The sequence below is a fragment of the Triturus cristatus genome, chromosome 11 (genome assembly GCF_964204655.1).
Source record: "Triturus cristatus chromosome 11, aTriCri1.1, whole genome shotgun sequence".
Lineage (NCBI taxonomy): Eukaryota > Metazoa > Chordata > Amphibia > Caudata > Salamandridae > Triturus > Triturus cristatus.
In genome coordinates, this window is record NC_140594.1 from 891,527,341 (window position 1) to 891,555,210 (window position 27,870).

The window sequence follows — 27,870 nt, forward strand, 5'->3', positions numbered from 1 at the left end:
AAAGGAAATCCCCAAAGGAAACAAGACAGAAGGAATAAGCTCGCTAACAGCCAGCTGATTTTGGCAAATGTTATCTAGGCTGAGCAAATCATCTTTCTTATAAAGCTCAGTGAAATGATCAACCCAGACTGGTTCTTCTATAGCAAATTCTACCATGTCAGATTTCCTTTCAACGAAAAAGGGAGCATTTACTGCTCTCCAAAAGGCAGTATTATCTCTCAAGGAGGATGCCTTTAGTAGTGTGGCCCATGCATTCTCCTTCAACTCTAATTTCCGTTTATATTATGTGATTTTATACGCTGTTCTGGCAGCTCTAATAACTTGCTGGTTTTTAGGTGTTTTTTTAAAAATCTGCTTTAAGTTGGTATGTGCTTTACTGCACTCGGAGTTAAACCATCCCTCTGCCTTATATCTCTCCCCTTCCCGCAGTGTTCCTGTCAATTTATTGCCAATTTGTGTTGCGATCTTCTGGAAGGCACTAATAACCGCACTTGGATCAGGGGATTCCTCTAGGCAGGTCATAAAATTACTGTATTGATCCGCTATTAGGCTCTGCAAAAAATTTGTAGAGTCAACCTTACTCCATTTTATTACATAACCATTTGTTTTCGCCAGCGAAATAGCATGGCGATATAAATTTTCAACTACATTAGGTACTGTTCTAATGCTCGTCCCGATATCGAAAGTTGAGCTAATCGGAAAATGGTCGCTCATCGCGATATCCTCTATTTTAAACGACAGGACGTTATGATAATAGCTAGTAGTAACCAATGTATAATCTATAACAGACCGCAAACCACGTCCATTAAAAGTGGGTTGAAAGTTAACCTGGGGGCTACATAATTCATTTACAAAACCCAGATTCCAATCGTAAATTAAGCTGTTAAGCAAATTTCCCAGCATGGAATGCTCAAAGTGAGTGCAAGGGTCACCAATTAGATTAACCATTCCACATATACCCAAGTTACTATGGGGGCATAAATGGCAATTAAAATCGCCTGTCAATATAATACACATGTCATTGTGCCCCGAGCCTATCCCATGACATAAAGAGTTATTTAAGTCTTCCAGGACTCTTTTCTGATCTTCCTTTGGAATGTTATTATACAGGTTTACTAGGGTAATGTGTCGATTGCCTCCCACTTTGAGGAAAAGAATCTGATAAAAATTATGCCCCCCCGGTGGTCTGGTTCTTTATGGTCAGATTAACAGTATTAGAAATATATGTACAGAGCCCACCAGAGCAAAATATGTACGATACCCTGCAAGATGAATTTCAACCTGTTCCCAGCACTCCTGAAAAAAGATAACATCATATTTTTCAATAAAATTTCGGAAGATGGGGACCTTTACCTTGTTTGATAGGCCCGCTATATTCCAGGATAAGAGAGCCAGCTTCCCCCTTTGAACATCTCCTGGCGTCTCCAAATCATAGGGATTATCAATACAAGTACCTATTTCTATCGGTATGGGATTTACTCCAATATCCCTCACTACAGTATTTTGAGATTGTTGACAAACTAGTTCGCTTTCGTGTTCAACACCAGTATATTTATACACTGCGTGCTCTTATCTATCTAGTCCCTCTACTAGTGGTCGCGAGACGATTGGAGTCGCTACTATCTCATTATCCCATCCCTGATACATAACAATTGAGTTACCATTCGCCAAATAATTGGCTCTTTTATTTAACTTACTAGGGCCCCCACAAAAATCATACTTAACTCCAGCAATCGAAGGGAGTCAATCGACCATCTCCAAACAACTAAACCTATTGGCGATCGGTATTCCTCTCCAAGTATCCCTAGAACTTAGTTCCCTGGTTGTTTGCCATCCCCACTCCCTTCTGTCTACTCCTCTCTCTTGAAGGCCTACTCTGCCCCACCTTCTATCAAAAACTGGGTCATAACGAATCCTGGGAGGATAAAAAAAGGAAAGTCGCTTAGTTTCAATACCTTCGTTATTACTCTGGATATCCCATGAACAGATATAATCGACCGTACCCGGGTCCACAAAATTGACCAAAACGCAGTTGCCCTGGATGGTTTTTCTTCCATACCCCACCCAGGGCACCCTACGCACCATTAGAATCTTGCTCGTCCTATTAGGAGGTAATGGTCGTTTTATATTGAGCCAATGCTGAACCTTATTTTTTAGTGACCCGATAGGTTCCTCTACGTCCTCCTTCAACTCTGGAACCCCAGTCAAAACCACCAAAAAAGGGGTTACTTCCGGGGGCAAGTTGATAGCTAATTTCCCCAATGGAGATCCCCAGCTACGATTCCCCGTAGGGTCCGAGGCAGTATCCTTGGATATATTAACCTCCTGTCTGGTGTTCACAATGGGGGTATTAGTATTATCTACTGACTTTTTCTCTAAAGCAGTAGGATCCGTTATTTTTGCATTCTCGACTGGGGCAGATGGTTTATTTATCAACGAACCCGCAGATTTATTGTTTTTATAACTTAACTTCCTGTCTCCAACCTTTAATACCCCAGCATTACTCGGAGACTTAGAGAAGACGATTAATTCAGTTAACTGCTTTTCGATGCACCTCAATCTATTTTCTAAAGGGGTGAGGTATATTTTAAAAAGCTCCCTCATATACTCAGAGTTTATTATCAGCCTCAACATCCTTGGTGCTTACAAACATGCTAGGGGAAGCCTCTACACTCCCTGAACCCAAAGTCGCGTTATTCACATCTGAGCGGATAAAAGTACGGCCATCCTTTATTTGTTGTTGTACTCCCTCCTCATTACTTAAGGGTAGCTCGCATGACCCCTTTTCCACGGGCGCAATAGTTTTCAGAATTTTCTTAGTTTTCTTTACTTTCTTTTCTTTTCTTTGAATTTTTTGATGATTTTGATATAGCACCCTCTCTCATTCCCCTCGACTGTCTAGTAATTAAATCTTCTAACAATGGATATGATTCTAAAATCGAGGACCTCTCTAATTGTGAGACTGATGTACATTCAGAAGCCGACACTGACAAGTCTACCACATTTGGAGAACTATGTAAGTCCGCATGGACTAAAATGGGGACTACTTCTTTATTTTGCTGGTCTTGAGTTTTAGCTGTTGCAAAGTGACCCATAGAAGAACGTTTTGCTAGTACTAAATCTTGGGACACTCTCCGTTCCATAAATGCAATCCCTTGATAAATAACAGAGTTAGCTCTTACAATAAAATTGTCCAATGGGCCGATTATACTAGATGCATCCATGGCCGTTTTACTCCTGCTCCCTCGTGTGGTCGCCATTAATAAATTAAATAACGGAGCGGCCAAACGCTAATGTGATACAGTGAAATACAGTATCCAACTTCCTACAATAGCAAACGTTAGGGGGGAGCCCGGTCCGGTCTTACTTGGTCTTTAACGGGCTTAAACGGGCCCGCCCTTGGCCCGGGATTCGCCCGGCGCGCGACCCGCGCGCGTCCCGCATCGCATCACGAGACTGAATATTTATGGGTAAAGGAGGCAAGAAGGGGAGTGTTCGGGAAGAGGCCGCAGCTGATGAGGATATTGCCGCTGCAGGGCCTCGCAGTCCCTCACACCCAGGAGCAAACACTCACAAAGTTCACAGGCAGAGTATTCCCAAGTACGAGCGGCTCCCGCGAGTCGTATTTAAAAAGGCAGGCAAGAAGGGGAGTGTCCGGGAAGAGGCCGCAGCTGATGAGGATATTGCCGCTGCAGGGCCTCGCAGTCCCTCACACCCAGGAGCAAACACTCAAAAAGTTCACTGGCAGAGTATTCCCAAGTACGAGCGGCTCCCGCGGAGCGGGGGCCGCGAATCATATTTAAAAAGGCAGGCAAGAAGGGGAGTGTCCGGGAAGAGGCCGCAGCTGATGAGGATATTGCCGCTGCAGGGCCTCGCAGTCCCTCACACCCAGGAGCAAACACTCACAAAGTTCACTGGCAGAGTATTCCCAAGTACGAGCGGCACTCACAAATCACTGACCAAGTCTTTAAAACTAGAGAGATGAGGAAATAACGTCTGTACCTGAATTGCATTATTTTTAACTGGAAAACCCGGACTCAGATGCCATTCCCCCCCTCGACCAAAATGAATGATCCTGACCAACTGTGTAACTCTATCTGTTATTCTTTTTGCTTAATGTAAAACTTTGGTAATGCCTAATATAAATTAGGCCTGGGTGGAGTTTGCGGAGTACCGCTATGCGGAAGTCCACGAAGTGACCCAAAAACTCAGCTGCGCTATGCGGTATTCTGCAAGCGGCAGAGTATGTTAGGTTGCACCGTTTGCGCTGATTTTTAGCACTGGGTGTTTGTCCCAGTGTAAAAAGCACCATGCGCAGTGCAAGAGTGCCCTGCCTATTTCTGCTGCTCGAGCGGCTGCTTACTCAGCATGAATGGAAGGTTTCTCAATGTGAGCAGTAGCGGCCAGCCACGACAGCTCGTGCTGAGAAGTCTCGCCAGTAGGTGGTCTGGAGTAAGATTTTCCTCGCTCACTAATTTAACATTGGCTAGTGCGAGCGATGAACTATGCATGTTATGTGGAGTAGGAAAAACTCCACGAGCGGAGCGGAATTTCACACAAAGGCCTAATATGAATTCCGCTCAATGTGCTGTATAATGCACATTTTCTCCATACATGATGTTTTAACATTTACAAAGAACTAACCAAAAGTATAGTTTTTCAGCATTCACAGCAACTTCACCAGGGCATACTTTATGAAAAATTTCTCCGTTCATCTTTAGACAATGTGAAATGCAACTACTACCACGCAATGTGTAAGGTAACCATGTATACATTGAGATACCAACAAATTAACTATTTATAAAGATTTCTGTCTTGTTTCTATGCCATCTGGTAAATATTTCACAGTACTGGTCACTAAGTGGCTTGGCTTGTGGGTTGCCTTTAAAGTACCAAGCTGGCCTCACAGGTCACCTCTGGAGGTACTTTCTTTCTCTATGAATTGTTTGCCCTCTCCGACCTCTGTGTGTGACATGAACGCAGATGAGGTTTTACATGCACAATGTTTGCGCATATACAAAGTTCCTGTTTCTGTGCATAAGCTTGTTTCCCCTTTAAGACCAGGTAAAGAGCATGGTAAATAAGAATTTACATTTAGGGTGAAGGGGCAGGGTGCAAGAGAGCCAGTATACACATAGTTGCTCTATCATCAGATTTTCTCCGAATAATCCTACATTTATGTAGTGCAGCATGACTATGGCATAAGGGCTTATGGTGGATGAGAGATATTGTCGTCTAAGTCGTCCATCCTTGGTTTGCGCATACTAATTTTTTCCAGGAACCAGGGGGAAGAGGGGGGGTTGGTCGGGGCGAGAGAAATTTAAAGAACACTAATACAGCAACATGAAACATGGACTGAAACTGGAGTGTCCATGTGTGCATGTTTTGCAACCATAATATCAAAATTGTGTATTTTTTCATTATATTCATGAAACTTCATTATGTGCCTCGTCAGTTTTCCATTTGAACAAAAGTGTCTTATATTTCTCCAGAATAATTCAGATTCTGTGTAAAGTGAAAGATACAACACACTTTCAAATGCAATTATGCCTTTGTTGAAAGAACACAAAACAGGGACTACCTTGGCTCAAGATCATACCTTTTCTGAAGCTTTTCAGCCACTGGTAGAATCATGCTAACCTGTGGTCAAACACAAACATACCAGATTTCTGCATCTCTAAATGTTCAGTTAATTTCTTGATGATGTTGCAGCAAATACGGCCATTGCCAATACAAATACTTTTTTGCCCTCCATCAAATTTCTCAAGGATCACTGGAAGGTCAGTAACCGTTGTATAGATATGGGTTCATTAAAGCATTTATGAGTACAGAAAGTAGTACTCCAGGCGCACTCTTGTACGTACTCTCACATGCTTATGTGAATCGGCTCGAAACATCAAACTCTGATAGTAACGGTGCAAAAAGCCCACATTCCTCTCAATTTGTGCTAATTTTATATGCGTTATCCCCGAATATTTCAATTTGGGGCCAATCCACAATGACACCTGAGTACTACTTTACACACTCTAAAATGGCTATGTGAATATACTCAAGATTATTTTTACTCCTCAGTTTGCACAATTTATTTTTACAGCGCAGACTTGCAGTACACCTTAATTAGAATCAATCTGTAATGGATCTAGTCCGTGAAATAATAAATGAAGCCCGTCACCAGTCACAAAACCATTGCACTTGTACATAATTTCCGAAATATTATATGGTGTGCACAAGTAAATGAAATACATTTCTATAACTGATCAAAACAATGAAAATGCTGTTAAGCCACTTACCACACATTTGTAGTTTTGAACCACATTAATGTTATCAACAAAAAATGGGCCCATCATTAAACTCATTTCATGAAAATTATTTAACAACCTAAACCTTAGTATGGCACTGTATCAATTATTTCACTAAGTCTAAATATATAGCATCCTTTATTAATTGATCCACATTTTACTCACCTTCTCAAAAGATCCCAGAAGTTTTTTGTCAATGTCTACTTACCCATGCAGGTCACTGCTAAATCTCTTTTGCTGTCCAGATCCTTAACAGTCCTTAGGACTCTCTTGATTACAACAGTCTAATACAAGTTGTTTTATCATTATTTCAATAGCTATGACAAATATTCAAATTAGATGGTTTGGGTGATTTGTGTTTTTTCTGTGACCATAGAACCTAAATGTGTTTGTCTGTAATATTCACTTCACATTTTTATGGCAACAGATCCTTGAAGGTAATTAGAAAAAAACTTTTTTTTAATTTACAGATATCCCACTTATTCATGTTTGCAGTAATCGGAGTACAAAGATTCAGGTCATTTTATCACTTGAAGACAAAAGATGCGTTCTCTTATAAAGATTTATTTTTGTTTTTGTAGTTGACTGTTGGGATGGAGCAGATGGAGAACCAGTGGTACATCATGGCTACACTCTTACCTCAAAAATACCTTTCAAAGACGTTGTTGAAGCCATCAATAAGCATGCCTTTGTCAAAAATGAGTAAGTTTATTGTAAGAGCAATTACAGAACTGCACATTAAACTGTTTATATTTAGTTTCAATATTGCTATTTATATGTTTAATATTTAATAATGTTGCTTTCAAAGTAAAAATAACAGAGCATAATGACAAAAAGATGGAACGAACAAGGCAGCCCCAAAAAATATAAAAGGTGTTTGAGGAAATGCCAACATGAAAAGAAGGAGCAAATGAAGCAGGGCTTAGGCGGTCCTTGTGTAGCAGATAACTATTAACACAGTTTTTGACATTCTACCAAATCAAATGCAAGTGGAAACATATCGCTTTGTGTAATAACATCTAATCAATAAAGGATTATTAATTGAGTTTCTATATTAAAGATTGATTAATAAATTTGCAAAGCTATTAACGCATGTTCGTGCAACAGTAAGAGAAACTTGGTTCACCTATCAGGATTGGCAGTTTTTTCCTGTTTTGAAAGGGGTTTATTCACCCAGATGTTCCGCTAGTGTGATGGGATTGTCATATGATCTAATTTGCTTTTACGGGTAGCTGTGTGAGCATTCAGAGTTGGGCCACCTGTAATGGCTGGTGAAAATCAACAAAATCACCCGTTTTTGGGCATTCATCAAACATAAAAGCTATTTTCTGCCCCAAATAAGGATTTGTCGAGGGAAGATTTAAATGCATATTCAATGTGGGAATATATTTTCTCGATCAAGAAACACTTTTCTGTGTGCAATGGTACTTTTGAGCTCAATTTCTGCATTCGCAAATGTTCACCTGTTACATTTCTGTGAAAGTAAAAGGTTATATTTGTGATTACTCCTGTGAAGCTGCAGCTTGTGTACTTAAGACATGTTATGAAAATTGCTGCAAAGTTTTGAAAATGCCCAAGTAAGGAGTATATGTTTTAATTGTTTTCCTGAAGTTTTTGTGAATTGGTCCATGAGTGGTTGGCTCATCCTGAGTAACATTACTTGGCTCGTGCAATATTTAAAAAACTTGCCAATTTCACTTCTTCACTGACGTGTTTTAAGATGGTCTACTTTTATACAAATACAATACACAAGATAATGGTTGACATGCTCAGTGTCCGCAAATCCCAACTCGTACATACTATTAGGGAAACATATGGGCAAAATCGTGGCACAAAAGTGAAGTTACTGCTTTCCTAGTATTCACACCCGCCACCCAGGGTGAGGTGGCCAGAACCGGAGAAACCCACGTTCAGCAGACTGATATAAACAGAGGAATACCAAAGCACTCAAAGAGTTCGAATCCTTATATAGTATGACCAATAAAGAATTGTTGCAAGTTCAGAGTTGTGTTGGTTTGGATGTATTCTTTTCACGGTTATTCACATTTCTTGCGTAAAAATCCATTACAAACAGGCAGCCAACGTTATTCATCATCTAGACTTTTTTCAAGACTGCAAGAGGATATACAAGGTATTTTACACAATTGTAATGATGACATAAAGACAAAAAAGTTTTTCATTACTGTAACGTCACCATACCAAATGGAACAGAAAGAAAGAAAAAGAAATACCATTCCAGTCTTGAAGGATACCCAGTAAGAGCCCACTGCAGATGATGAAAGCCTTCAATAGATTGTGGATGATAGATTGACCTTGCAGAGTCATTGCATGGGGGCTCCAAGATCATACTGTTACAAGCATTGAAAACAAGCATTTTCAATGCAGTCTTGCATTTGTGAAAGCTAGAGCTCTTGGTGTTGAAAAATGATAGTGTGTTTTATTTTTGTTTTTTTGTATGCAGTGGAGGGATTATATTTGCATAGAGCTATTGCCATTCGTATGACCTTTCGGCGCTGGAGATCTGGAAAATGGGAAATAGGTTATGAGGGAGGGGAGACAAGAGTAATATGCTGGCTGAAAAAAAAAGAAAACACAAGGAGATGACGGATGGAGTGCTGAAACTTTTCAAACACTCACCCCCAGTCACAGATTTGGGTTGAATCCATCATCATTCTTTAGCTCACTTTGCCACCCCAGTTCAGACACAGCTATATGCAAATCAGTCTTGACCCTGTGACTCATGGGAACAGTCCAGCTCAAATTGCCAAGCCATGTCTTCCCTGGACCGGAAACAAGCATCCTGGGACCGGTTTCGGGCTAACAGCCCGCATCAGCCAGGCAAGCTTGAATTCAGTGGCAAAGTGAGCAAGGGACCCACGTCTGGGCATACCCTGCCAACTTAGGGCTGGACTGTTGCCATGAGGCACAGGGTCAAGACTGATTTGCATATAGCTGTGTCTGAACTGGGGTGGCAAAGTGAGCTAGACGAGACATGCTTCTTGTGCTGTGTGCAGTAGTAATACCTCTGGAGCCAAACCTACAACCACATTGACTGCAAGCAAGTTTCTAAACATACACCACAGCAGTTTCTAAGTACACAAACGGCAACCGTGGGGCTTGAAAGCGTGTAGCGAAGAAGCAGGAATCGACTTACACAGTAGAAGAACTAAAGGGGAGCTTGGAAGCACGAATACAGTGGTGCACTTCCAAGCAGGTTACAGAAAATTTACAGCCAACTGTCTGTGCACCTGATTCTTAGTAACAAAAAAAACACAAAGATAGCTTTAAAACATGCAGCTTACAAATTCATCGGGGTTTTTAAGAACACATTAACTGCAGCAGAGCTTCTAAGCTGGCAGTACACGAGCTATAGCATCAGGAGAAACTGCAACCAAGCTCAGAAACCACAACAGAGCTTGGTAAACACAGCACTTGGCAGAGAGCGTGGGGGCCAAGGAACTTCAGCAGGCAGACTGCGAGGAAGTGACCAGGAAGGTTTGATGGGCTTGACCAGCGGCATAGAGAACTGAACCAAGTGCAGCTGTCAGTATGAGGGAAGAATAAAAACAAGTTGTATATGGCGAGCTGCACAGAACAAAAGAAATGTGCGGCCGCCATTGTCAAAGTGAAAGCGGGCATGACATTTGTTAAAGGGAAAGTGGTGCATGGCTTTTGTTAAATTGAAAGCGTGGCATAGCATGCTCCAAAAGATAAACACAAAATGTTTTAGAACTGAATACAGCAAGCCACACAGAACCAAAGAAAGGCGTGTGGCCGCCATTGTTAAAGTGAAACCGGGTCATGTCGTGTGTCAAAGTGAAAGCGCGCATTAGCAAATAAAACAAGCAGGACAGATGAGGAGAAGGCAGCTGGAATCTGTGTGTGTTGGGGAAGTGGGGTCAGGCATGGGGCCCGTTGTGCCTGCATCTCCAGCTACCTTGAAGAAGTCATTAATAAAGGAGTGCAGGGAAAGCAAAAATAAAAGGTACTGAGTAAAATCGCACGTAAGAGGGGCTGTCCTTATGGGAGGTTACAACTTAAGAGAGGAAGTACTGAAGAGGGAGAAGGAGGGACTATTAAACAGCTAAACCAATGAAATAAAAACAATTCTAAAAGACACTTCAAAGAGCCAATAAAATGTATGAGCAGAACATGGGCGGCGCTTAATGACCATATCCTGAATACAGCATGTCTCGAAGAGACAGTGCAAGTGCTGCCTAGGCGAGACCTAAAAAGTGAGGAGAGAGGGAGAATACAATGGATAACACCAGTAGAAGACCTCAAAAGAAATCAAACAAAGGGGAAAGGAAACTAATCAAATTGCGGTTAAAGTTAACCCATACAGTGAAAGGCTAATCAATATTCAGCCATCAACACAAAAGTAATCGAATGTGCACTATTACGGGAAAACTATACCTGAAGTCCGCGATCAGTGCCAGTATTCTAACTTTGAAAAGGTGGTAGTGTAGTACCTCAATGAAATGTAAGAAATACATATTCAATCATAATGTGAGGTAGTTCTGAGATTATCACAGAGATATAAGGAGCTAAGCACAAAAGAGGTCTCAAGTGAAAGTGCACACAATGGGAGAAGAACCCATCTAGATGATGAAACGTGTCGGCTGCCTGTTTGCAACTCATTTTTGCATGAGAAATGTGAATACCTGTGAAAAGAATAATTCCAAACTGATACAACTCTGAACTTGCAATAATTCTTTATTGGTCATACTATATAATGATTGGACTTCTTCGAGTGCTTCGATATTTCTCTGCATAATAATTTTATACATATATCTGTATTGTAAAATAAGTAAGTAGACATGTTAAATAAGGAAGGTAAATCCTATTATTCCTTTGCTGTTTTTAAATTATAGGACAAATCAAGCCTTTGCTTAGACTTATCCCAAAAGTGGGTACCCTTTACATGAAACTCCAGGACTTGTCTAACAAACAGAGGAAAGAGTGACCTTTACCGAAAAACATGAAAGGGAGTCTAATGAATCCACAATAAATCTTGATAATTTTTTGTTGTGCTCATGAATGCCAGTAAATAAATATGTCACAGAAATGATCTTTAATAACAGACCAGAAGTCTACTCTGTGGATCATTCAATTATTAGAACAAATTGTGTGCCCTTTAATAAACCCAAAGGGAAAACTTATAGGCACCATATTGACCTGAATTTAAGAGATTCAAATGAAAGAACTGATCCTCCAGAAAAATTGACTTCTTGTTTTTCTATTAAGCCAGGGTTCTAATTATGCTTCTTCCCTGATCTGTGCTACAAACATTTTCAAAGAAAGCAGCAATGTGAGTTGAAGCGATTAGGTGTACATGTTCAGTTTGTGCAGTTATCTATGCTGAAGATTTTGACATGTTACTTAGTTCATGGGTAAGTCAAATTGAACTCTTACTACTCAATGATAGCATATATAAGAAGATGGTTTGATTGTAATTTTTGATGATAGATCAGAATGGGGAGATTTAATCTTGAGACGGAATAGGCTAGAAAGACAGATGATGCCTTTACCCAAAGGGAAAATGGGGTTTATAAGCATGCTAGATGTTGCTGTGGGCATTTTGTTTACCATCAAAGGGGAGTGTTATGCAGCTGCTGCTGCTATCAGGTCTTATTACCCTCACAATTTGCGCTATCAAGCGTGCAGCAAAATCATCAACACCACCTCCATCTGACTAGTCTTTTCTCCTGTCTTATCTAAACCTCTCTCAATAGAGACCTCTCCTTTTGCTCACAACCTCTCACTGTCCGCTTCTAAGTTTCTTGTCACTGTCCCACTCAACCATTACCGTCCTGCGATTTTCCACCACTCCATTCTTATTTCCTTTACTTTTAGGTTCCTCATTTCCCATGAGTACCTACTTATCCTGTCCACGCCCACCTCTCCCATCCTCAACCATCTCTCATTTCTGTTCACTTCTATCACTCCTTTTCTATTCTTAGAACCTTTCAATTCCTGCCACTCACTGCATCTCACTGCATACTCACCATTGTCTCCTATCACAGCTGAACTCCGCCTCATTGCCTCTCTCCTGGCAGTATCCTACTTCTGTTCCTGACCAACACTTCAGTAATTAGCAGCTTTCCTGTTGCATCTCTGTCACTGTCTAGTAACTTTGAATGGTTAGTAGGGATGAGGCAAAATCATCCAGACCCATTACTGTTTCTTCCCTACACTACCAGTCTTGCAGAGGCTTGATGAGGGACAATGTTTCCCCAGGAACCCTTCGCCACCCACACCCCCTTTGCTGTACATGCACTTAAATTAAACATTTTAGATGTAATTTAGCTGAAATCTGCTCTTGTAGCTACGAGGTATTTTACAGTGCCCTCACCTACAAGAAGAATCCCAAAACCAGCACAGCCCACACAAGGGAAGTTGACAAATATCACCATCATTATGTAGGCTGGATTTGAATGGGATTGTTTTCAGTACAGCTTGTTCACACAAATTGTCAGAAATTGAAAGTGCCCTCAGCGTCATTGTCATATTACTGACACTTAGCTAGAGAGTTTGGAGATCTCTGAACTGTAGCTGCTAATGATGCTCAGTACAAGGGCCAGGCACACTCCAACTCATGCTATGTTTAGTAGTGATAGGAAATGGGGGCAAAAGGGTTGAACATTTGTCTTCCATGAGCAAGAATCAATTTACAAAATTCCAGAAAAAGCCAAATGTTGCTTGCAGTGGGGACAAAGATATCTCAACAAGGGAACAGACTGAAATGAGACAAAAAGCTGTAGGTAGTGTGTGTGGGGGATCCATTAGATCACATATAGAGGACAATTTGTGCTGGTGTGATAATGTTACCAGTGACCCACATGGGTGCAAGGGATTTACATATATATTCAATAATTGTAAGGGAAACCTGATATGTCTGCAATCGCAGGCAAGGATAGCGCATTGTGGAATAGCAATTTTTAACATGGATATTAATGTAGTCAGAGTAGACGAAGAGAGGGCAAGTCATGGCTGACAGCTTTTGTTGAGCTACCAGGCAGAGTGTTGTTTGGAGCATACTAGAGCCCAGTTATTGATGATACGCCCAACTACCACAAGTAACCTTAAAGCTATCTATGTAAACCACTCACTATTGTAAGAGGAGAATATTGCGAGGTTCAGAACAAACAGCCTCACAAACAAGCCAACTGTTGAATAAACCTTGTTCCTGTCTTCATCTCATTGAAGAGCAGTGGTTGCAGCTGTAAGTATAAGCTTTCAAAATTTTCATAGATGTGAAAGCAAGTGCTTATTAGAAATCCGTTACTACTTCTTCCTTTAAAAAGATTCTTGTGCTTTCTGTGTTTCAGGTATCCAGTTATTTTGTCTATTGAGAATCACTGTAGTATTCAACAACAGCACAAGATTGCCATGTACATGAAGGATATCTTTAGTGATAAACTGGACCTGTCATCTATTAACACAGGCGAAATGAAGCAGCTACCAAGCCCTCAAAGTTTGAAAGGGAAAATTCTAGTGAAGGTAATGTGCTTCCAATATGACAGATTATAGCATGCCTTCCATCATTTTCTGTACTCTACTGTCAAAACTACTGAAAGGAATACACCAACCTTGGCACCAAAGTAGTACTTTAAAAGAAATAGGCAATTTTGTGGTTTGTTGTAAATTGCATGCGGTAGTTTTTGAGAATTATGTCTTAGAATGACAGGCAGTTTGTGAAGGGTTAATACTTTATATATCATGACAGTTGGGTTTGCATACGGTCCAAAAACCATTTGGAGAACTGGAAGACATACCCGATAGGCAATAACAGATATTGTTTGCATCATGAATGCCGTTCTGCAATGGTTCAATGATATTTGGGAAATAACTTCAAACTTTTTGGCTTGCCCTGATTAAAAAATAATCCATGGTCACTACGGTGTGATGCAAGCAATTCTCAAACCACTCTCTAACATATGTTAAAGAAAACTGTTAGAGGAAGGAAGCCACATCTCAATCCCAGGGAGTGCCAGTGGTCATCATAGAAGGGCAGAAGGCTTTGTGCAGTAGACTCTCCTTCTGGGAGAGCTAAACATAGTGCTGGCTGAATGGCATGGACTGAGTCTAGGTGATACTGCATAAAACGAAAGGTCAGGAACTGCATGGTCTGGGCCAAGGGGAGTGGGCACATCGGCTGCTGGCAACTCCCAGCATCTGAGAGTCCATGCCACATGAGGCTGTAGAACACTTGGGTGGGCCAGAACCAGTGCTCAGAACACACTGTACTTCAGCCAGTAAACAATATGCCTTCTCAAAACCAATAAATATGGCCAAGCTGCCAATGTTGTGACTTTGTCAATGATTGCTTTATATTGTTATGGATTTTGTAAAACTTTATTTCTGGGGGAGCTCCTAGGATGTTACCAATATTAAAACAAATAATAAATTGGCTAAAAGCAAAAATATTTTTGTGTGTCAAAGCATACATTGCCACAACTGTCCTTGGCACTGTGAAGGAAGCAACTTTGTGAAGATGTGCTCATTATTAAAGACCATAAGACCATCACTCACAGTGAAGTTAGCCAGTGGCACAGAACAATGGATGAAGAGAGCTGGGTGAAAAATACTATAAGTATTCTATATATATAATTCCAGTAAATGTAAAGGTTCTCTCTAATGTCAGACCTAACTATGTTTTGTTTTAAAATTGCATGACAAGACCTCTCAGTGCAAAACTACTTAAAACCGCATTACAGTCATACATCATTTAAAGTTCATTGCTCAGAACAAGCATAGTTTTTCTTGATTTAAGCATGCACACCAAGGCAATACATGAATTTAAATGTGGTTCCTTGAAAACGTCAAACTCATTGAAAACTAGTGTGCCACTTGAACATGGGTTCCTGTACTTTTGTTTCTCAGGGAGTGTTAGAGAGGTATAGAGCACCTACAGCACGTTAAAAGAGTGGGGCTATATTTCAATATTTGGTTCCTGTAGAAGAGGCAGGGTTTGAGTGTGATCATTCAAATATAAATCAGTGCTTTGTTCTTTGGGAAGTGGCCAGAACGTCCACAGAAAAATAGATTCCTTTTTGGCATATTGTGAGCTTTTCTGAGGCATGTTATTCCTTAAATGTTACTCTCCTGTGGACAGATTTGAGAACATAGAATCTGTTGGCATGGTTGATATTAGTAATCCTGCTTCTACATACAGTAAATTGGGTGGAAGTGGAACTTACCTCTTATGGAAAGCTTTCCTGGAAAATGCCAAACCAGAAGGACCTCAAGCTATTCTGAATTGAACTTCTTGCTCCACTGATTCTGCATTTAAATTGCTAACCTATTCAAATCATTTGCAGAACTGTATTCATACTAATCTAAATTGAGAGATAGGCATCTAAGATGTCTGATTTGACGGCCATGTTTGATGCCTACTGTTTGTAGAAAAGTAATGTTTAATTTAACAGCTATTGGAAACTTAAGGCCTGATTAAGAGTTCAGCGGATGGGTTACTCTATCACAAACTTGATGGATAGCACGTCTTCTCTATTACAAGTGCGATAAATTAAATTGGCACTTGTAATACAGCGGACCTGAAATCTGTCACGTTTGTGTAACAAGTAACCCATCCACCATACTACAAAATCAGGCCCTTAATGATTTAAACAATTATTGTTCAGCCAGTAGATTAGTTACCAATGCAGAGAAAACTAAAGTAAAGGTTTTGTGGCAGAAAAAAGTATCAATCAAGTTGGCACTAAATAGTGAAATGTTGGTAAAACTTGATAATTACCAATTCTTAGTTATGACGGTCACTAAATATCTGCCCTATTTCTTGCATTGCCATAAAACCATTGTGTGCTCATGACGTAAGCATTCTGTCATGTGAACACTTGCACAAAATCCCTCTCCTGTAAACACCCACTAAGCACCAGGGATTTGTTGCATATACGTAGGGGTGGGCGCTGCTCAGAATGGGCAAGCCAATGCCCCCCCCCCCAAAAAAAAACAACTGCTACAGTCTTTCTGCCCGCCTGGGAGGCAGGAGGGGGCAACTGCCCCTTATCCGCCCCCCTGGTGGGGGCAGAAAGCCCACTGGGCACCAGGGATTAATATGTTTTTATTGCATAGGGTGTGGGGGCTACCCGGAATGGGCATGTCAATGACCTCACTCCCAAAAAATGGACACACCCTTTCTGGCCCACTAGGTACCATGGATTATTTTCTTTCAAAGTTCAGGGGCGGGGGAAGCCCAGAATAGGCATGCCAATGCCCCTACCCCCCTCAAAATGCCACAGACTTTCTCCCCACCCTAGGAGGAAGATGGGGACCCTGATCTGCCCCTGCCCCCCTGGGGGGGCAGAGATCCCACTAGGCACCGGGGATTACGCTGGCTTTTTTAAACATAGGGGTGGAGGCTGCCCAGTATGGCCATACCAATGCCCCCACCCTCCCCAAAAATAGCCACAGTCTTTCTATCCCCCTTGGGGCGTAGCAGGGCAATAGCCCCAGATCTGCCCTCCCCCGGGATAGCAGAAAGCCACTAGGCACTGACCTTTATTCTCAATATGACTAGCTGTGGATTTTGGGCCGTAGCACGGCCGGCACCGAAAGAACGTAGCAAACCTGTACATTTTTTAAAACTAGTCACCAAGGGGAATCCAGGATGGGGTGACTTGTGTGCCTCTCAGCAGGTTCTGTTACCCAGAATCCTTTGGAAACCTCAAACTTTGTAAAATAAAAACAATTTCCTCACATTTCTGTGATGGAAAGTTTTGGAATCTGTACGGATCCACAAACTTCCACCCACCCAACATTCCCCCCAAGTCTCCTGACAAAAATGGTACCTCACTTGTGTGGGTAGGCTTAGTGCCGTGACAGGAAATGGCCCTAGACAAACTATGGACACATGACAATTTTCCACAGAAAATTTACCCTTTTTTGCAATGTGCCTAGGTGTGGATTTTGGGCTTCAGCTCAGCCGGCACCAGGGGAAACTTAGCAAAATGTAATTTTTGAAAACGAGACACCCTGGAGAATCTAGGATGGGGTGACTTGTTTGGCTCTCATCAGGTTCTGTTACCCAGGATTCCTTGCAAACCTAAATTTTGGGGTGAAAAATACATTTTCCTCATATTTCTGTGATGGAAAGTTCTGGAATCCAAGGTGAGCAACTAACTTCCACCAACCCAGCATTCCCCCAAGTCTCCAGAAAAAAAATGGTAACTCACTTGTGTGGGTAGGCCGAGTGCTCGTGACAGGAAATGGCCCAAAATATACTGTGGAGACTTCAAAATTATTGATTACAAAAATACCTTATTTTGCGAGGGAATCACCTGTGTTTCTGATCTCGGTGGCCATCTAGGGAAACCTGCCGATCCCAGACATCTCTGAAAACTAGACACCCGGGGGAGTCCAAGGAGGTGTCATTTGTGTGGATCCCCCAACATTTTCAAATGCAGAATCCCCTGCAAACCTCAAATTTTGCTGAAAAAAAAATCTAATTTTTCTCACATTTCTGGGTGGGAAAGTTGTGGGATCACCAGGCTGACACACATTTCATACCAGACCGCGTTACCTCAGGTCTCTCTTGTGTGGGTGTCCAATGCAGAATCGCCTAAAACTGTATTTTTAAAAAAAATTAACGCTTTGAGTTCACTGTGCCCTAGTCTCAGGTCCTTGGACCACACACACAAGTGAGGTATCATTTTACTCCGGAGACTGAGGGGTACGCTGAGTGGCAGGACATTTGTGCTGGTACTGTGATCCCAGGCAGAAATGTGAGGAAAATGTGATTTATTTTAGCGACATTTGAGGTTTGCAGGGGATTTGGGGTAGGAAAACTTTGGAGGATCCACGCAAGCCACATCTCTCTGAATTCCCCTGGAAGTCTAGTTTTCAGAAATATCTGGGTTTGGTAGGTTTTCCTAGATGGCCGTCGAGCCCTGACCAAAAACGCAGGTGGCCCCCTTGAAAATCCAGGTTGTTTTGTGATAGATAATTTTGATGTCTCCACAATATGTTTTGGGCCCTTCCCTGCTGCGGGTACTTGGCCTACCCACACAAGTCAGGCGCCATTTTTATCGGGAGACCTGGGGGGACGCTGGGTGGTAGGAAATGTTTGTCAGTTCAGTGACGCCACAACTTTCCCACTCAGAAATGTGAGAAAAATGTGATCTTCTTAAGCTAAATTTGAGATTTGCAGGGGATTCTGGGTAGGAAAATGTGGGAGATCCACTCAAGTCACACCTTCCTGGACTCCCGCAGGTGTTTAGTTTTCAGAAATGTCTGGGATTGGTAGGTTTTCTTCGATGGCCGCCGAGCCCAGGATCAAAAGCTCAGGTGACTCGCTCGCATAACAATGTCTTTTTGTAATCGATAATTTTGAAGTCTCCACGTTCCATTTTGGTCTGTTTCCTATTGCGAGTACTAGGCCTACCCATACAAGTGTGGTACCATTTCTATCAGGAGACTTGGTGAATGCTGGTTGTGTGGAAGTGTGTGCTTTCTTGCAGAATCCAGAACTTTCCATCACAGAAATGTGAGAAAAATGTAGGTTTTTTGACAAAGTTTGAGGTTTGCAAAGGATTATGGCTAACAGAACCTGGTGAGAGCCACACAAGTCACCCCAACCATGATTTTCCTGGGTGTCTAGTTTTCAAAAATGTATAGGTTTGCTAGGTTTACCTAGTAGCCGGCCGAGCTAGGGTCCAAAATCCACAGCTAGGCACATTTAAAATGAAAGGTCCGTTTTCACTGGAAAAATGTGATGTGTCCATGTTGCGTGTTGGGTCGTTTCCTGTCACAGGCTCTAGACTTACCCACACAAGTGAGGTAGTTATTTTATCCGCAGACTTAGGGGAACACAGAATAATAGAACACGTGTTATTACCAATTGTCTTTCTTTGCTTTTCTGCCTTCCAAACGTAAGACAATTTGTACAAAATAAGTCATTTTGAAAAATGACCTCTGATTCACATGCTTGTATGAGTACCAACAATTCTGGAGATGTTCAGATAACCACTGCTTCTAAACTCCATGTTTAGTTCCCATTTCAGAAATAAATAGGCTTCCTCGGTACCTATTTTTCACTGTATATTTTTTACCAAATGAATTGCTATATACCCAGTACACAATGAAAAACTATAGCAAGACGCACCTCAGTTATTGGCTCTGGGTTCCTCGGGTTCTTGGTGAACCTGCAAGTCCTATATATCCAGGTACAGCAGATGAAATGGTATATTGCTTTAAAAAATCTGTCGTACTTAGAAGAAGTTACAGGTGAAAACGTTGGCATAAATGGCTGTTTATTTCAACTCAATGTCAATATTTTTTATTTTCAACTGCTAGTTACTATAAAAACACGTTGAAGGATCTACACAAATGACCCCTTGCTGAATTCAAAAGTTTGTCTACTTTTCAGACATGTATAGCTTTCTGGGATACATTATTGCTTTCACACCCATTTCAACCACTAACTAGAAGGAGGTTGAAAGCACAAACATTTTTCAAAATAGGCTATGTCCCAGTAAAATGCCAAAACTGTGTAGAAAATCTTGGTTTTCTGACAAAAGTCTGCCTGTCCCTGAAAGCTGGTGATTTCAGCTCTACAAACCCTTTTTGAAACCATTTGCAGGGGGAAAAAAGATGCTTTTTTCTGCAGCACTCTTTTCCCATTTAAAAAAAAATAATCTAGCTATATTTTAGCAAATTTCTGGGTCCCCTCCAGGGGAATCCACAAAGTCTGGGTACCTTTAGAATCCTCAGAGTGTAGGAAAAAAAGATTGCAAATTTGACGTGGATACCTTATGTGAATAAAAGGTTACATGGGCCTAAGTGTGAACTTTTCAGAATAGCCATAAAAAGGCTTAGCACGGGGGGCTTGGGAGGAGGGGAGGGCCTACCAGCCAAGTGGTTAAATTATCTGACTAGGGTAAAATAATTAAAATACCATTTAAGAGGGTTTCATCTTCAACCATTGAAAACAGCATTCACTGGTAAAATAATTCTGATGGATTTCTGTGATAAGGAAATTCTATCTTCATATGGAAAAAGCAGTTTTGCTGCTTTGGAGGATTTAAATTTGAAAAGAGTATGGATTTGAATTCAGACACAGTACTATGAACTATTTGTTTAAAATTGATTTCCTGTGACTAGGAGCTGGAAGCTTGTCAGCCGTCTACAAATTGCTTTTAAAATTAAAAGATGACAATATAAATAAGTTGTGAACTATGAACCATCTACTTGCAATGACATATAAAAATACATTTTCTGCACTGCTCATGGCTTTCATCTAGTGTGGCTTTTTAGCTAGTTACCATTGCAAAACCTCAAGATATATTTAATTATGTAGGATGTTTTTGACCACAAGCCAGGCAATTGAATGATTGTACTTAAATGACAATCATTTGTTGCATTAACTAAAGATTTTCTTGGCTTTGTAAAGGGCGCTTGCAGTGTTGGTGGCTGCCCTGCATAATACAGGTGGAATATGCTGTTGAGCTGGAGGATAAAGATCAATCTAGTATTTGCCATGTTTTGAGGATTTAGTTCAGACAAATGGAAGGAAAGTTAGTAGTTAGATGCTCTATTACCCAACATTTAATATTTATTTATGGCTTTAAACATTATACTGCTTTTAACTAAGCCTATTGTTTTCACAGTAAGGTGTTTAAATTCATAAAGAAGTAATTAGAATTTAGAATGTTAGAATTAGAATGTTTAGATGCGATGCTTGCTGTAGATAAATATCTAGTGAATATAAATAAATATTTTAATTGTAAGTGAACAATGAATTTTGTGATGAAGAAAACTATCTTGCTTTACCATGTTGTATATGGTTTTAGATTGAATGCTTTTGAAAAATGAAAAATAAATAACACATTTAATTAATTTTTATTTATTTTTTATTTGTTTGAAGTGTCACTCTAAGTCAATGGCCATCTCAAAGTGCAGTGGGAGTATAGTTGACATAACAGCGAACATTGGTAAAGTGTAGCTGGGGCAGTAAACCAAGGTGAGAAGTGGGTCAGAGTTGTTCCAATGGTCAGGAAAGTCAAGGTTAGGTGGGAAAGTATCCACTGTAGATTTTCTTGCAGCTAGTGGAGGTTGGAACGTAGAATGATAAGGCCTTTATTGATGGTTGATAAAATATTAAAGCCCTGTTCCAAAATATGGCAGTGATTAACTGTCTCATTTTAGGTTTAACTGTATTCCTACTTTGTGTTTCGAAAAAAAACAGCTATTAGGCATTTCCACTCTCACCATATTTTGATTTCTGTGGAATATATGACTGGCATAAAATCTGAGTTGTATGAGATGTGAGGGAAGGGTGAAAGGAAAGAAGTAAAGCCCAGCCCAAAGATGACCTTTTCCCATATTGCTAACGTTAATCTAATAAAAGAAGAGGAGAACTACAAGACCTGCCAAAAAGGTGTGGCCACTGTCATGTGGTCCACTGTAAGGATGTGGCCGCGCCGGGTGCCCCAAACCCTTCCCTTCCTTAAATGATAGAGTACTCTTAGGCTTTCTTGGTTCTGGGTAGGATCGTTTATTGATACTCTTCACTCAACACTCCTTGAGATAAACTGTAGAAATCCTGATGTTTTGTTTATATAGTTCTTAACATGGATAAGGAGGACAAGGACAGTCAAGAACACAAAAAAGGGTGTGTGTAGGGAAAGCAGCTGTCGTCGTCCCTTGCCTTGTCCCGGGCTTTTCCGTCAGCGTCCGGGTGTCTTTTCAGGAGGGAACGGAAACAGGAAAGAAAAAAACAGGGTCAGGCTGGTGTCCTAATAATTTAGGATGGGGTAGTGCTCCCTTCACCAGTGCCCTATCTCCGTGGGTGCCTAAGTGTAGGGGATATTGGTGTATCAGGGTGGTTTGGCCTGCAAACCCACCCACCAACCCTTAAAGGAAAACAAGTGTGTTTTGGGCACTTATCTGAACCCATGATCCTCCGGGCCGTGGGGTGGGGAGTCTCAGCCTCCGTTTCCCTTCTTGGAGCACTGGACTCTTGCGTGTTGCTCCCAGAGCGGTCTCCTGCTCCTTGGTCCTTCTCCTCTCGTGGCGGACTCTCGGGCAGTCCCGGTGTCTCCACTTCCTCCTGAAGCACGCAGGTTTCGTCCTCCACTCGATCCTCAGACTCGGTCTTTTCCTCCGTCTCCTTCTCTCTTCACCTTCCTGTTGTCAGCGTCTTTATGGCGTTCTCAGTCCTGCCCTCGTGAACCTGGGTTGACGTCAGGAGACTTCCGGGCTGTGTCTGCCATGCTAGAGCAGGTTATTCATTTCCAGAGTGGCAGCCATGTTGGGATTGTCGGGACACTCGTCTGTGTCAGTACTGGAGCAATCACACTGCCTTCCCCCCAGGAATGGATGTGTGGGCCATTCAGAAATGGGGAAACAAGATAGGAAGTCCACATTCGTCTGTAGTTTCCCAAGAACATGCAAGGTGTAAAAGGAAAAAGGCTGCAAGGCAAGGATCCAGCGAAGCACTTCAGGACTGGAGTCCTTATGCAGGGAAAGCCATGTAAGAGGGGCATGGTCAGTAAGCAAAAGGAAAGGATGTCCCAAAGGGTAATACTAAAGTGCCTCCACAGCTCATTTAATGGGAAGACATTCCTTCTCAATCGTGGCATAACATGTTTCCCTAGGGAACAGCTTCCTGTTAAGGAAGGGAATGGGGGCAAGTCTCCCTTATTGTCAGGTTGAGATAGTAGTGTATTGAGGCACCTTCCAGGGGCATTGGTTTGGAGAATGAAGGTTTTCTTGTAATCAGGGCATGCAAGTATTTTTTCAACTGGCAGAAACTTTGCTCCAAAAGAGCAAACCACTGGATGTGTTTCCTTGACATTGATTTAGCGAGAAGGTCTGTGAGGGGGCCTAGCCGTATCTGAGAAGTGGGGGATGAACCTCCGGTAATAACCCACCAGGCCTAAAAAGGAGCAGGTAGCCTTTCTTGTGACGGGACGAGGAATATTCATGATGGCTTCTAGTTTGTTTAGTTGGGGTCTGATGTTCCCTGCCTGGATGTCATATCCAAGATACTCTATGTGGTCCACACCGAAAGTCATTTTTGGGTGGGTAATAGTGAGGCCTGCCTGTTGTAGGGTGCGCAAGATTTCCTCCAGGTGAACAAAATGTATCTTCCGGTCTGGACTATGGATGACTGTCGTCCAGGTAAGCAATGGCATACATTTGATGGGTACGCAAAAGAACGTCCATCAATCTTTGAAATGTGGCTGAGATGCCATGAAGGCCAAAGGGGGGGGGGACTTTGAAGTGGAATAGGCCAGATGGAGTGGAAAAGGCTGTCTTTTCTCGGGCCTCAGGAGAAAGGGGGACTTGCCAATACTCTTTTGTGAGATCTATTGTAGACATAATCCTAGCATCTCCTAATCATTCTATGAGTTCGTTGACCCGTGGCATGGGGTAGGCATCAAATTTCGAGATGGCGTTCAGTTGACGGAAGTCAATGCAAACCCTGAGACTACCGTCGGGTTTGGGGACAAGGACGACTGGGGAGGACCAGGCACTATGGGAGGGTTCAATGATGTCTGCTCCCAGCATGGCTTTTATCTCTTGTTCAACTGCCTGTCTCATTGTGGCTTGAATGCAATATGGTTTTAACTTGATCGGTCTTGCCCCTTCTGTGATAATGTTATGTTCAACCAGGGTCGTACGTCCTGGTAACCAGGACAAAACTGTGGAATAGGTGTCACACATGGTTCATAATTGGCGTTTCTGTTCTCTTGTTAACTGTTCCCCTAATTGAACGGACACCTTCTCTGTAGGGGGTTGGGGGGCCAGGGATATCTCCAGGGGTTTGTCGAGAGACACTTGTTGTACACGAATGTCGTTACATAAAGACACGGGCACAGAGCCTTCCCAGGCTTTAAGGAGGTTAACGTGATAGGTCTGGCCTGTCTGCTTTTTGTGGGGGATGGATATTCGATAGGTGACCAGAGTGATCTTATTCAGAACTCGGTAAGGGCCTTGTCAGGTGGCTAGTTACTTTTTATCAGTACTGGGTAGGAGTATCAGTACATAGTCTCCCACCGAAAACTCCTGTAGTTTAGTGTTGTGATTATATAGTAGTTTTTGTTGGGCTTAGGCTTTTTCCATATTTGCATGAACCTCCTCCCAGAGCGTAGCTAGGGTATCTTTTAGGATTGTACAGTAATGTAACAAGTGTTTACTCCTCCTCGGTCCACTGCTCCGCTGCCATATCAAGGAGTGTGCAGAGTTTTCTCTGGAACAGTAGTTCAAACGGTGAAAACCTGATAGACCTTTGTTTGTCTTTTCGAATGGTGAACAACACCAGAAGTATTTGGCGGTCTCAGTCTCTTCCTGCCTTATCTATATTTCTTCTCAGCCTTGTCTTGATGGTCTTATTGTATCTCTCGACTAAACCGTCTGTCTGGGGATGACATACCACTGTGCATATCTGTTTGATCCTTAGGAGGTTGCATATCTGTTTCATCAACCGATACATAAACGGGGTATCCTGGTTAGTCAATAATTAGTGGGGCAAACCCACTCAGGAAAGGAAAGAAATCATGGTTTGTGCCACTGCTGTGGTGGTTGTACTGGCTAAGGGGTTCACCTCCGGATAACATAGTCCACCAACACATATTGATTTCCACGGGCGGAGGGAATTAGGGGACCTACGAGGTCCATTCCTACCCTCAGGAAGAGAACGCCTATTATTGAGAGTGGTTGTAGTGGAGCACGGGGAAGTAAGAGTGTGTTAACCAGTTGGCACCTGATGCAGGAGGCACAATACCTAGCTTTTTCTTGGTATACCCCCAGGCAGTAGAAGTTGTTTAACAAATACTTCAGCATATGTTCTTTTCCATAATGACCACCCCCTGTTTGACTGTGGGCCAGGCACAGTGCTTGTTCACGGAAAGCTTTTGAGACAAACAACTGTTCCTTAGTGTGTCTATTCTAGCGTATTATTATGTACAAGAGACCTTTTTTATACAGAAAAACAGCCCTACCTTTTCTGGGTGGTCCTCTTGTCCCTAGGCATGCTGCAGTGTACCATCATCCCTTAGTGCTGTTTGAAAACTTCAGCCTGGTGTCTGAGGCACATCAGAGGAAGCAAGGATATGAGTAGGCATGGTATGACAGGCCCTGAAATACAGAGCTCGTTGTTCTTCTTTCCCCCTACAGGATTTTATTCTTTTGAGGGAGGGTCCACCTATGTCTTCTCCGCAGAATGGGCATTCTCCAACCAACCCACCAAGGGGGGGAAGGGAGAGTGAGGGACGACAAGTACTCGTGGAACCTGGGGCGATCCGTTCCTAAGAGGACGGTTTCGGGGAGAAAGGGCACCACTCCCACCTTCCTCTACTGAGATTCTCCATCAATGTCAATCAAAACGTCTGCGAGAGGGTACATTTTTTTCTCAGTATGCTTCCCCCCCTAGAATCTGGGAACTTGGTATGAGCTCTCTACTAACAACTGTGTGGTGACACCCTGTGTCTAATTGGGCAACTATAGGCTTCCCGTTGATGTGTATTTTCGTTTTATATCTCTCTGGGGGTTCTCCCGCGATCAATATCCATCCGTGGGTATATCTCACTTCCATGGGTTCCTGGGGAGGATTACGTACAGGACACTGTCGGGCTATGTGTCCCCACTCAGCACAGTGGAAACACTGGGGGGCTTGTACCAGTCCAGTACCCGGGGCAGACATTTTGTGGTATTTCAGTGAAGACTGAACTTTGCTCTCTACTGGGGTTGCTGATGTCTTGCTCAGGGGCTTGGGTAGGCCTACAGGGAAATGGTGGGAATGGGTTTTGAACTTGAGGGACCGGTGGTAAGCATAGGCCAAGTCAATGACCATAGTGACCTTAAGATTTGGATGTTTCTTGATCCATGTTCTGGTGTTACGGGGAGGGCTTCCAAATACTGTTCCAGGTAGATTTTTTTCAGTGAGGTCATCTATGGAGGATGAGGAGGGTTGCAGGCACTGGTTCCCTAAATCCCTTATCCTATAGTATAAGAAATGGGGGTTATCCCCTGCAGTCATTTTATCCTTTCGGGAAACCCCTATGGTAATCTCCTTGTCGCAACCTAGCTGCTCCAGGATAGCTTTTTTTATGTCCGTGTAGGGGGTTACTCCCGCGGGGTTAGCGGCTTGGTATGCGGCTTGTAATTCATATGATAGTAAGGGAACTCTGTATTGTCCCCATCTTTCTTGCGGCCAGGCAGCGGTGGAGGCAACCCGCGCAAAGTTCACAAAGAAGTCATCAATGTCCTGGATCTTCTGCAGTACAGAAACATGTACATTGGGGGAACATAGTGCACTTGAAATAGCATCTGTTAATCGCAGAATAGCCATGTCCTGTATTTTAGGATGGGGTAGTGATCTCTTCATCAGTGCCCTATCTCCGTGAGGTGCCTAAGTATAGGGGATATTGGTGTATCAGGGTGGTGTGGCCTACAAACCCGTCCACCAACCCCTCCGGGCCGTGGGAAGGGGAGTCTCAGCCTCCGTTTCCCTCCTTGGAGCACTGGACTCTTGCGCGTTGCTCCCAGAGCGGTCTCCTGCTCCTTGGTCCTTCTCCTCTCGTGGCGGACTCTCAGGCAGTCAAGGTGTCTCCACTTCCTCCTAAAGCACGCAGGTTTTGTCCTCCACTTGATTCTCCCGTCGATCCTCAGACTCTGTCTTTTCCTCGTCTCCTTCTCTCTTCGCCTTTCTGTTGTCAGGGTCTTTATGGCATTCTCTGTCCTGCCCTCATGGTCCCGCGTTGATGTCAGGAGACTTCCCGCCTGTGCCCGCCCAGCTAGAGAGGGTTGTTCGTTTCCTGGCCAGGGCAGAGTGGCAGCCATGTTGGGGTTGTCGGGACACTCGCCTGTGTCAGTACTGGAGTGATCACATCCACAAAGCACCTTTGTTTTGCTGGATCCTTCTTCCCCCTTTCCTTGAGGACCTGCAGCTGCATCACCTGAAAGTATGATAGGGTATGGAGCATTGCAGCTGTCATTTATAATGTTTGGCTGGCTATTTGTGTGGCTTATTTTGCCAAATGTAGGAGTTGATTAAGCTTTGGAGTTGTTTGAATATGTTTGGTGGTGTGAGGAGTGCTATTGTTTGGATCATGTAGAGAAACTGAGGTAGGATTCTCATTTTTATCATGGCAATTCTCCCTAACCATGAAAACTGCTTAAACTGCTTCTTGTACCATCCTTAAAGTCCTATTTGTTTTGTTGATCAACTTGAAGTAGTTCCATGCTATTACTTGGGTGGTGGTAAGACCTATGTAGCGCCCTAGATACTTTCTTCCATCTGCAGACCATGAAATGGGTATAAGGGGTAAAAGGTCTCTGCTTGGCCTAGAAGTGGTTACAATAGGGCCTCTGAGCTAGTTACATCGATTTTGAAATTAGAAATGGTTTGAAAAATATGAAGCTTTTCTAGAAGTGGGGGCACCGATTTTACAGGGTCTTTTAGGGACAGCATCATGTTGTCAGTGAGCATTGTTAACTTAACAGTTTCTTTACCAATTTTTACTCTTGTCATATTCCTGTCTCTGATTACTTTAGCAAACAGTTCCAGCATAAGGAAAAATATGAGTGGAGAGAGTGGGCAGTGTTG

General features: G+C 42.5%; 1 protein-coding gene across 7 annotated transcripts in view; it reads left to right on the top strand.

Moving 5' to 3' along the window:
* Positions 1-27,870, top strand: part of PLCH1 (phospholipase C eta 1) — a 944,957-nt gene that overhangs the window by 685,108 nt on the left and 231,979 nt on the right. For all 7 annotated transcript variants that reach the window (XM_085634800.1, XM_085634805.1, XM_085634802.1 and 4 more), the window contains 2 exons: positions 6,881-7,001; positions 13,631-13,802. In XM_085634800.1, the coding sequence (XP_085490926.1) occupies positions 6,881-7,001; positions 13,631-13,802 (293 nt within the window). The remainder of the gene's footprint in view (positions 1-6,880; positions 7,002-13,630; positions 13,803-27,870) is intronic.